Genomic DNA, 12,653 nt, shown 5'->3' on the forward strand with positions numbered 1-12,653 from the left:
CAAACAGCAGGGTCCTCTTTCTCTGTCACAGTCAGCATAGATAGTGTAAATTCCATTTACAGACTAAACACTTCCACTCTTGCAGTGGAATAAAGTCTAGATAGTTTACTGTCTAGATAATGTGGAATAAAGTCTAGATAGATGAAGACATATTGAGGTAAATGAGCTATAATTCTGATATTATATATTCTGAAGACAGATTGTTTATTTTCTCTAATTTGAAAGAATGTCTCATTCAGATTCTTTTATCACCTATAAGGAAGAGATTTTTTTAGAGTGATGCTTCCTTGTTGGCAAAAATACAATTATGATGTGAGGCGGGGAGGGATCCTATTGAAGCACAGTACAAAACTAATCAAAATAAATAATCAGATAATCCAAACAAGTATTTCAAAGGAAGTTTTAGTTAATGTGCAGATCATAACAGAATTGTTCTTTTTTTTTTGTTGTGTGTGTGTATGTGTAGATTGTATCAATGACAGTATTTCATACAGTATTTAAATTGCAACAGTTCAAAGTTGCACAAAATAGTCAATAAAAATGTGGGAAATAAGTAAGTTCTTGGTTATAGGAAATATTAAGTGTTACTAAATTATGTGGTAAGGTTAATCAGATCACACTGATTCATATGTCTTCATATGAATCCATATTAATGGATTCATTTGAATCCTATATTCATATGAATATAGGATTCAAAGACATATGAATCCTTAAATAATTCAAACCACATTAAATTTTTATAATTGAAGTTGTATGTTAGATTTATTTCTCTCAAAACCCAAAGGCTTAACTCCAAAACCTCTTTATAAATTATGTTATATATTTAATCATGAATTTTTTATATATATATATATATATATATATATAATGCATTTTAATAAATCTAACATGCTTATGTGATCTTTCAGGGTACTGTTATCAGGGTTTTCAATGTAGCAGATGGGCAAAAACTTTATGAATTCAGGCGTGGTGTTAAAAGGCAAGTTTTTGAGAACTTTTCTGTGGAATAATTGTGATTGAGATAAAACTAGTTATTTTAGATTAGAAATTCATTATAAAAATGAATTATCAAGAGCATAGAATTGAGATACAAATGTTAATCTTAACTTGTTTATCTTCTGATGTGGTCAGCACAGTTCTTATTTTAACTATAATGCATATCATAATATAGGAGAGGTGTGATTAATTGGGATTGAACTTCAGCTAACTGTTTACTTTAAGCCAAGGATTCCATCATGTGAAAATCACTACTTAATCAGGAAAGGGAAAAAAAAAAAACAATAGCTACTTCAATTCAGAGCTGATTTTTCACATTATATTTCTGATATAATCCAGAACCTTTTAGAAACCTGGTATGTGATAAGTTTTCCTCATTCGGATTTTCACCCTATTGTTGCCATTCATTATATTTTATTTTTCCAATTAAAAAAGTCACAAATGTAGGCTTTAAAATATCTGTACAGCTTCATATTCATGTCTTAAAACAGGCCTATCAGATGTTTAAGATCTCTAAAATGTTGTCATCTCTAAAATATGGACGCCTGAATTAAATCGGTTCATTTTTACATGTATATTAATTTTGTACTGTTTGTATACTAACAGTCTAACGGTGCTTACACTTAGAATGCAGGTAGCCACTTACCGGAAACCAGCAGCGACATAAAGCAGAAACTTCTCACTGGCTATGAACACATTGAAAGCAATTGACAGTGCAACATCATGGTATGAACACATAGAAAGCAATTGACAGTGCAACATCTTGGTATGAACACATAGAAAGATGTTGACTAGTGTAACTGCTACGTGTAAGCACCCTAAGGGTGCTTACACGTAGCAGTTGCACTAGTCAACATCTAGTGGAACAAGAAGCAACATGCAGGTGAAGCTTCTCACTGGCTATGAACACAATAGAAAGCAGTTTACCAGTGTAAAACTTTACCCCATTGCATACCGTGAAGTTGCACTGGTTAACTGCTTTCTATTTGTTCATAGCCAGTGAGAAGCTTCCGCTTTATGTCACTGCTGGTTTCAGGTAAGTGGCTACCTGAATTCTACATGTAAGCACCATTATGTAATAATCTAATACAGATTTGGGCTAACAATATTGCCAGAATCATCCACCAAAATAACACGTTTGCTTCTTGTAGGAAGTTCTGGAGTTAAAGACTATTCTTTCAGCAATGTATATTCTTTCAGCAATGTATATATGTTTCATTTAATATAAACATATATTTTGGTATTGGGCTTCTATCAAGTCCTAATGTTGCAGTCATTCTTTCATACACAGATTTAAAGTTCTTTGGAGGACTGTTGTTCTTGCTTCCCCTTCTAAATTAATTGTAATTTTGCAGCATAATGTGGGCTGTCTTTTGTAGACTTTCCTTTTAAGTGACACGGATTCTTGCACATATTTTATTCAATTTAGCTAGCAATCTTTATTAATTATGAAAAGCACTAATTACATGTATACTATAGCATAGCAGATATTAAGTCAATTGTATCATGTGATTCAGTACATACCTAGGTTGATTGTCATATTAGCTCTCTCTCTCTCTCTCTCTCTCTCTCCCCCAACAGAGACAGTGCAGCCAGTAATCTAGTCACAAATGAGTATAATGAAACTTCTGAAACTTTCAAAAACTTCAGCTAAATTATTTCCCTTTATTTAAAAGTCAGACCTTGTGCTGTTATAAAATAATCAATAGGTTTTGTTTATTTCTGGCTTATTTTTTTTTTTTTTTATCTCATTGTCATACTTAGGTACAAATTGTTTCCTGCACAGCAGGGCATCTAAGGTTACAGTGAATGTCCTATAGTTTTCTCTTTGTTTCTGTGGGTGTGCTTTCTTACTTTCAGGAAGGAAGGAAGAATACCACTTCCTTTCTGTTATTAGGACAGTGATGCTTTTGCTTTCTTAACCTGTAAGGACTTGCTTCTAAGTAAATTACATTATTAGTTGCATGGAACTCTTGAGATATGTAATGGCTCGAACATTTATGAAAGAATGAAATAAATTTATAAATGTTTGGTCAGGCAGATATTGCTGTTAGGGCCAACAGCAAATTTGGTTTATCAACTAATAGCTAGAAGTGTTGGCTGTTGCTGAGGTCAAAATCTGGCAGTCTGACCCTGATTACTGATGTTACCCTTGGGACAGTCTGTTAACTAGGCAGGTGTTACATAAAAATTTTGCATAATTGTAATGTAACTTGCAAAAAACTACATTTTTTCCAGTTTATTTACATTTAATATAAACATAATTGTATGTATACATTTAAAAACACACAAGTTGTTTATGCATGGTTATTTAAAGTTATGAAGATCATAGTAAGCAGATATGTTATTTGAACAGTCTATTTTTTGACACATCTTTATTATTTGTACTTATTTACCAGACACTCAGCTATAAATATGTGATTTACTAAACTGCTGGAGATTAGAATACATGAATTTTTTGATATGATTCAGGTGCTGATGACCAGACAACTGAAGCATATAAGTATATTGATGGTCTCCATAGCTGAGTGGTCAGAAGTGGAAGTGCAGTAGCACATGCTTTTTGAGTAGACCAGGGTTCAAGCCCCCGACTGCTAAATATGGTCGATCTGCCAATGCTTATTGGACCAGCATGGCAGATTACGGTCCAGTTTCCTCAACATGAATTGTTGAAAAGGCTTCCATCCTGCAGTGGATTGATAATTATCCTTTTTTTTTATATTGAAGTATGTAAGGAATGGGTAGTCTTGGTATTTGCAGTCCCACCAATTAGAATTTCAATACCCACATAGAGTGAGTGAGGTTCTTATCTGATATGTAAATTTAATTTTTTGATTATACTCCTCAAACAAAGGCTATTACTTCAGTTTTCATTTTCCTTTTGGTAATTGTGATTTGAGCAGTTCTTCCCCCCCACCCCCCCATCCCAAGTTTATCACTAGACCAGTTGATTGCTGGTAGTTATCAAGGCATCTTGTTTGTATAGTAAACCCTTGGCTAAGGGTTATACAACCATAGGATTCTTTAGATTTGATAAAATATTTGACATCAGCATAAGGCAGGAATTCTTTGTTTGATGTGAAATATGGTTTGAGGGCAAAAGGAGTAGGTGATAAGGTACCTCCTTGTGAAATGCCCCTGGTAACTGTAGTTGCATTCAAAAGCACGACTGATTTATTTTTAGTAGTCTGAGTTTCAAAATGGTATTGAGAATGTTTAGCAAAGGTCCGTCTATTTTGAAGCAGTTTTTAAGGATGTGGATCAGGGAAGGTGTTGACAGCCTATTACATGTTGACTCATTTCCTATTATGCTGATAATTTTTAAGCATTGTACTCTGAATGGAAATAGATAGTTCTCACTGAATTTTTTTTCTGTTGGTTAATAATACTATAAACTTACGAACATTAAATAGCATATGTATAACTGACTATAAAACTTAATAATCAGTTAATATCGTAATAATCACGTAATAATCAGTTATGCATATAACCAATGTTTATTTTTTTTTAATAAAAATCCCAAACAGTTATAACATGGCTGAAAATTTTCCTTCATTTTTTTTTCTGGATTTATCAACAGTATCAGTATTGTATTTCTTTATAAAAGTAAAATATGTTAACTGCAGTAATTTTTTTTTTAACATTTCTCATATTTTTTTAGAAAATTCATCTGTCAGTTTCTGAAGGACAGTAGTTACTTCACGCCATGGAAACATGAGAGCAGAAGATTCAAGTTTCTGTAAACATTATTGCATGGCCCTCACTTCTTGTACAGCAGGAGATGCCTTTGTCCTTTCAACTCAAATAGTTTTCCCGACAGTTATGTGATTTTAGTTTCTAAATAATAGCAGGATTTATGAAATAATAGCAATTTTTTTCAAAAATGCTTGGACCAGCTAGAAGTGATGTCATTATGATTCTTTATATTTTTCTCCATTAGGAGAACTGATAAGCAGATTATATTGTTACCAAAACAGAATCATAATTTACTTGAAGATATCTCTGTTATCAGTGGGCAAGGATTCTAATCCTATTCAAGAAATGGCTGTGAAAATAGATACAAAATACATGTATATGCTACTGTTAACACTTAATCATTGAGCATGGTAAACCACTGGGTTTCAGTTGGGAGGAGTTTGTTCATTTTTATTCAGTCTTGACTGGATTAGCCATTGAACTACTTAATTATTTAATTTATCCATTGTATAGATAAGATGGTCATTTGTATCTTTAAAATTTTATTATTATTTAATACCATGTCTGGATATCCTTAGTTATTAAAGATAGATAAAGTCCTGTATAACAATTTCTGTAATATAATCTATTCTTTAGGTGTGCAAGCATATATTCTCTCTGCTTTGGTGCAGATTCTTTGTTTCTCTGTGCATCTAGCAATACTGAAACTGTGCATATATTTAAACTTGAAGATCCAAAAGAAGAGTAAGTATAATTTGGGATAGAAAGGTAGGCTTCATTGCAGTTCATGTGTCTACAATGGATAGTAATTTATTAAACATTTAATTTTCTTTTAACCTGAAATTCTGTATTTTAATAACCCTTTAACAAGGGCTTCCTTCTTTCTTTTTTTTTTTTTTTTTTTGTTAACGTAAACAAGTACCTTATCTATCAATGCCAGGTTTGGTTTCCTGTGATTTGCACAAGTCAAGGATTATTAACATCCTCTAAAAGGACTTTTTAAGGTTTTTGTGTTAATTTTAATTATAGTTACAAAGGTAATTCTTTGTAAAAGAAAGTTATATTATTTTTGAACTATCATATATACAAAACAATGGTTATGGACAGTCAACTGTTTGACTGTCCATACCACAAGAAACATCCCCCAGACAATGACTCCTCCTCCTTGCTTCACAGTTAGTATTAGTAATGGCCACATGGTGCAAGGAAGTCTAAGGCTTATGCTGAATAAGCCAAAAAAAAAAAAAAAGAGTAATATAATAATAAAATTTAAAAAAAAATGAATAAAATAAATAATAAAAGAAAAGGACATAGACAACCTATGCATTTTCTGGCATCCTCCATATTCAGACATCTTTATCGGACTGAACGAGCAAGCAGCTCTTTCATTGGAGAGAGGGCCAGTTTTTATTGATACATCAGTCTATTTTGATGTGTTTTGTAATTATTCCAGTTGACACTGTGTATATTTTTTTTAACAAAAAAAAAAAAAAAAATCTGTGTGGGTGCTCTGCATGAAATTTTGATGCTTGTGTGCAGTTCTGTGTATGTCATAGAAACACTTGCAGATTTGCCTGTGGACACTCACAGCTCCAAACTCAAGTTCTCCAGGATCTCGTGGCAAAGTTAGGTAACCAGCCGTCTTGAGGCATATCTGCTCCTGCTGTTGTACATCAGAAGGGGCCCTGGAAAATGCCCATCTGTCATTTCTTAGGATCACTTCTGAACTTCCACTTCATGTTGCTAGTTGTTATTGTTATTTATTATTTGTTTTTTTTTTTTTAGGAGCATTAGCAACTAAGGCCATATTGCTCCAGAAATATGTGGTGGTCATTCCCTTGACCTTTCCGCATCCTCCGTATTTGGTGGCGATGGGCTCGAACCCCGGGCTAATCAAGAAGCGTGTACTATGCACTGCTGCTCCTTCCCACCTGGCTACGGAGGTGCTGTTGCTAGTTGTAGACTGGGAGATGTTCAATTCCTGAGTAAGAGAGAGGGAATAGTAAAATGAGTGAAAGAGAAATTTTCATGTTATTAAGTGACAGTAGAACCAGTGAGCATAGATTTAAACTAAGCAAGAAGAATTACAGATGATTTTTAAAGTTCTTTAGCCAGTGATTTATTAATAATTGAAACAAATAGCCTCTGTGAGGGTACCAATTTTTGTACTGATCCAGCAGCCATTAAAAGCTTGGTGGATCAGTACATACGAGAAGAGGGAACCACATAGGACAGTGTGTGTTATTTTTGAATTTTGCAGCAAAAGCCTCTGCTTTTCTTGCCCTGTATTAATTGTATCAGTATTTGTCCCCCTGTGGCCAATACTAATATAGTAAAACCCTGTTACAAGAAATATTGTTGTAATGAAAACACCTTCACATCCTGGCTGAGTTCCTTAGATGGGAAAATTAAAAGTACTTCATTGCATTTAAACACATTCTGACTGAAAATTCAGTATACTGAATTATTTTCAAAGTCTGCTCACAAATAAAATTTATTTGGTTAAAAAAAAAAAAAGACTATGTAAAAATCATGAATAATTAGTGCAGCATTAAATGAACTTTGATTTGGTTTAGTCAGCCATGTGTGCAGTTCATTACCTGAAACAGTGTTGGGCATACCCTGCTTAAATTCATTTAAGGTGTTCCAGTAATCTGTGCCTTATGATGAGGTATATTATCCTGCTGGAATAACCTTTACCAGAAAATTGTGAGCATAAAAGAATGCTATTTGTCTGCAATGATGTTTAAGTAGACCGTGGCATTTGGACATTGATCAGCTGGCATGAGGGAATCTAACACATTGTTCATTATGTTCATATTGTATTAGTAAAATAATAAGAGGAGTTTACCTCAATATAGTACATAGAACACTTCCGTATGATACCCTCCAGAAATAAAAACGAAAAAAATCGACAACTTACCGGTACAATAGAGTAAAATATAAATAATTAAATAATCAATTTAACACAATTCAAATTAATTTAAAACAATTAAAAATCAAATTAACGCAATTAAAAGAATCTAACAAAAATATTCAAAACGATTTTCCCTTCCTTTCGGAAAATCGTTTTGAATATTTTTGTTAGATTCTTTTAATTGCGTTAATTTGATTTTTAATTGTTTTAAATTAATTTGAATTGTGTTAAATTGATTATTTAATTATTTATATTTTACTCTAATGTACCGGTAAGTTGTCGATGTTTTTTCCGTTTTAATTTCTGGAGGGTATCATACGGAAGTGTTCTACGTACTATATTGAGGTAAAAAACTCCTTATTATTTTACTAATATTATTATCAACGTAGAACATATTGAGTAGTACAGCTCTGATTCATACTATCTAGTTCATATTGTATGAACACCCCTTCATGGCAGTAGTTTCCATGTTATTTACACTGGCCATTGTACTCTGTTCAGTCACTTAGGTTGTGCCGTTGACTCATCTGATTGGTAACCAGTGCAACGATACATTTGTGGTGTAGCTTTTTTGATGTGCTCAATGAATGATAAACAAAACACATGCTGCAGAACTTTTTAAACAGTTAAAAGTGACCTGACCATCTTTGTATACTGATAGTCTCTCTGAAACTGATTTTCAGTCTTTGTTCTATGGAATACTGCTGTTCTATGATTCTTTTGATGTAATTAATTTTAATTATTTTGTTTCTAATTATGAAGACATGTTTTTTTACTGAAAGTGACTAAATGAAGTAAAATTTGTATAGATTTGGTGTTACATTACTCACAAAAGGTTGAAAAACACTGGTCTACAGTGACTTGTGGTTCTAGCAGAAAAGATAGGGATCTCTATATGTTGGTAATGCTGTATAGTAATCAATTTGAATGTCCCCCACCCCCATTGTAAAAATTGCGAATCTAATACAGCAGCAGTTTCCCAAACTGAGGTCCGTAGACCAGTTCCAGAGGGGGGTGGGTGGTGTGTGTGTGTGTGTGTGTGTGTGTGTGTGTGTGTGTGTGTGTGTGTGTGTGTGTGTGTGCACGCATGCATGCATGCACTTGCCCTTATACACTATACATGGATTGTATATGGTGTGCATGCAAGTGAATCAGTTTCCAGTTTTTTTATATAAGGCTGTTCAATAAAGAATGATCAGAATCATAATACCTCTTGCTATTTCTAGCTGAGCTGCAGAATTTAAGACTAAACCAAGCTGCATCACGTAGCAACTGCGCAGTTGACTCATGCATATGGCGTAACCTCTTGGCGGGTGGTCAAGTTTATTCCTGTTCAGTTTCACATACGTAACAATGGACGTCCCCCACCTAGGAACAGTATGCTATGCTCAAATTTTGTTTTTGTCTCAAGAAAACATTAGCTGAAGAGTATAAAATGTTAAGAAGCTTATTGTGAATGTATGCTTCTGCATAGCACAGCTTGCAGGTGATTTAGAATGTTTAAAGATGGATGTGATTCAATTGCAAAAATAGGCAGTCTTGGAGCACCACTGAAACCATAAACACTGCTTCTATAATCATGAGGGAAGATTGTTGTATAGAAGTAAGGCTTTTATACAACAATGTTGAGATGTTGAGAATAGTAGGAAGCTTGCGCAGTATTCTCCATGATCATTTGCATATGACACGTGTTTGTGCACACTGGGTTCCAGGGCTACTCTCACTGAGCAACAGCAAGTTCATATGGTGGTTTGTCAGGAACTGCAACAGATGATGTTCTGCACAAGGATAACGGCAGATGAGACATTGCCTCATCATTTTGACCCAGAGATTAAACAACAGAGCTCTGTTTGGAAGTCTGCATCATTGCCAACACTGAAAAAAGCAAAAGCTGTGGCTTCTGCAGGAAAGGTTCTGGTCAAATAATGTCATGCTATGTGATACAGTTAGTGCACAACCAGCATTATGTATGAGGGCGTTCAATAAATTATCTACCTAAGATACTTCCCATAGTTATATTTCAGTGATTTGTGATTTATAATGTTCCTACATATCTCAACTTGAATCATACTATTTTGATCCTGCTATGTTTTTAGGTTGTTTTGCTGTAACAGAAAAAAGGAAGACACCTGTATCAAATTATGGATTTGCTGAAATTGGGGCATCGTTCAGTCAAGTTGCTCACCAAAGAAGGAAATGGGCCAAAGGCAATTCATGAAAGGATAGTGGCTGTGTATGGCAACAGTGCACCTTCACAGTACCAGGTGAAATTCTGGCCAAAACAATTCAAGTGGGGTAGAGAGTCTGTCAAAGATGATCCATGTCTGGGAAGGCTTGTGAGTGACCACTCCAAAAACTTGCCATTCTGTGGAAACCCTTGTGCTGAATGGGAGATGTTTAAAGGTGTTCCAAATCTCTAGGGAATGTGACATATCTGAGGGACAGTTATAACCATCTTCCATGAACATTTAGGGGATGACTAAGGTCAGTGCAAGGTGGGTCCCCAGATTTCTAACCTGTGCACAAGAAATTCAGAGTACGATGTTGTGAGGAGAATTTAGAGCTTTATAGAAGAGATCCTGAAACTTTCATCTCCAGAATTGTTATGGATAATGAAACGTGGGTTCATCACTGTGATCCTGAGACTAAGCAAGAATCAGTGCAATGAAAGCACAAGGGTTCTCCCCCACCCAAAAAATTTCGAACACAACCTTCATTTTTTCAAGATTACGGCCACCATTTTTTGGGATGCTGAAGGAATTTTGTACATCTGCTACTTGGAACACAAGCAGACCGTCACTGGGGAGTCATACGAATCCCTTTTGTACAACCTAAGCCATGTTATACAGGAAAAATGCCGTGGAAAACTTTCCAGAGGTGTGCTGCTTGTTCAGGACAACACACCAGTGCACAGGTCATGTGCTTTTGCTCCTACTTTGAGAGACTGTGGCTTTACAGAACTTACCCATCCATTTTACAGTCTGCTGTTTCTGTGTTCTTTGATGGATAGGACAAAGAATTTTATTTGTCTAGTATTTCCTCATTGTCAACAAAATGGAACAAGTGTATTGAAGTTCAGGGGTGTTGGGTGTTACATTGAAAAATAAAGCCAGATTTTTGCCTCTATCTCTTATCCTTGTTCATTATAACCATAGTTGTTTTTGTGCCATTAAAACTCCAACCAACCAACGAACCAACCAACCAGCCAGCTTCTATCTCATTTCCTTCATAGGTAGGTAAATAATTTATTGAACACCCCTTGTATCTAAAATGAACTCTATCCATAAGGTTGCTGAAACAATAAACATTAGGTGCATTGATACATCCCAGATAGAAATATGCCAAGAATTTAAGTACTCTACAAGAAGCTCTTCTTAACTTCTTGTTCCCATTATGAAATGGATATTGCCAAGTCAGAAAATACTGAGCTCATATATGAATTTTCAGAAACTATAAATGTGTTAGAAGCTTTGCAGTGAATTGCTGATGCATGGGATAAAGTTAATTAAGAAACAATTGTCAAATGCTTCCCAAGAGATGTAATAGTACATGTTTATTTACTAGACAAAAAGGAAAATAGTTAAGATTTGTTACATGTAAGCAAATGACATGATAATTTCTTAAATCTCAGTACAGAATCACTTCCAGGCAAATAATGCAAGATAGCAAGCTTATATAGCAACAGCCAAAAAGAACCAAAAAAAAAAAAAAACTACACAGTTCACTCATCCATACTACCCTCCAAGAATTTGTCTACTTCTTCCTTGAATTTATATTCAACTCATCTACTTCCACAACAACAGATGGAAGCATGTTCCAACAATCAACCACCCGCTGGCTGAAGGCAAAACTTGTGCGTAATCTATCCTTCAACCATCCTTCCTTGACTTAAATTTTTATACCCCATCATGTGTAGTCTCAGCAGGTGGAAGAATGTCATTAACATTCAGCTTACTCAATCCTTTCAAAGCTTTACAACCTCAATCAGATCTACCCACAGGTGCCTAGTCTTGAGACACTGCAGTTTGCAAAACTGAAGCCTTACTAGGTAAGAGCACCCTTTTGTTCCCTTCACGAGTCTGGTTTCCCTTCTCTACACCTGTTCAAGCAGATCTACATCCTTCATAAAGTGAATTCTCCAGACCTGTATACAATACTCAAGATGCGACCTAACCGTGTCCTTATTCGAAGGAATAATTATCTCCTTATCCCTGCTAGCAAAGTTTCTGTATATCATTGTCAAAACCTCGTAAGCTGTTCTGGCAGCATGTCTATGCTGCTCAGAGAATTTCATGTCTGACTGAAATTACCCCAGGTCTTTTTCATTCTTCACTACCCTGAGTGTAGTACCACACAGTTGATAAGTTACTCTGGGATTACTGCTACCCGTGTGCAATACCTTGCATTTGTCAATGTTGAACTTCAACTGCCATTTCTCAGCCCACTGACCCAATTTTCCTAATTCTTTGTCATCCACTAATGCCGGTGTCCCCCAAGGTTCAGTTCTTTCCTCCACTCTTTTCCTCTTGTATATCAATGACCTTCTTCCATTGACTGAAAATCCTATCCATAGTTTTGCCGATGATAGCAAATTGCATTCAACTTTCCATTTTGAGAAACCTTGCCCTGCTCAATCAGCTTCAAGTTCTCGAAAATCTGCTGCCAATTCCTTAAATGCCGATCTTCAGGTAATTCTCCAGTGGGGCAAAGACAACTTAGTTGATTTCAACCCTTCTAAAACTCAGTCTTGTCTTATATCTCGCAAAAAGGATTCTTCTGCTCCTATGCTTATCTTTAGTGACACTCCGATTTCTAGGCAAAATGATATATCTCTTTTGGGGATTACCCTGACTTCTAATCTCTCTTGGCACAAGCACATTACAAATATTGCTTCCTCTGCACTAAAAAACTTGGTTTTCTCTTTTACTCTCGGCGTTACTTTTCTTCCAAACAGCTGCTCACTCTGTATAAATCGCAAATCCGCCCTGCCATGGAATATTGTTCCCACATCTGGGGTTGTGCCCCCAAAATCTCTCTCAGGCTT

The 12,653-nt window shown here is 35.1% G+C and overlaps 1 protein-coding gene across 3 annotated transcripts in view; it reads left to right on the forward strand.

Annotated features, from left to right (window-relative positions):
* Window positions 1–12,653, forward strand: part of Atg18a (Autophagy-related 18a) — a 541,369-nt gene that overhangs the window by 59,484 nt on the left and 469,232 nt on the right. For all 3 annotated transcript variants that reach the window (XM_090372601.1, XM_090372603.1, XM_090372602.1), the window contains exons 6-7: window positions 909–979; window positions 5,329–5,436. In XM_090372601.1, the coding sequence (XP_090228727.1) occupies window positions 909–979; window positions 5,329–5,436 (179 nt within the window). The remainder of the gene's footprint in view (window positions 1–908; window positions 980–5,328; window positions 5,437–12,653) is intronic.

This window comes from Mastigoproctus giganteus, chromosome 4, assembly GCF_048544385.1.
Source record: "Mastigoproctus giganteus isolate SK-2022 chromosome 4, ASM4854438v1, whole genome shotgun sequence".
Lineage (NCBI taxonomy): Eukaryota > Metazoa > Arthropoda > Arachnida > Uropygi > Thelyphonidae > Mastigoproctus > Mastigoproctus giganteus.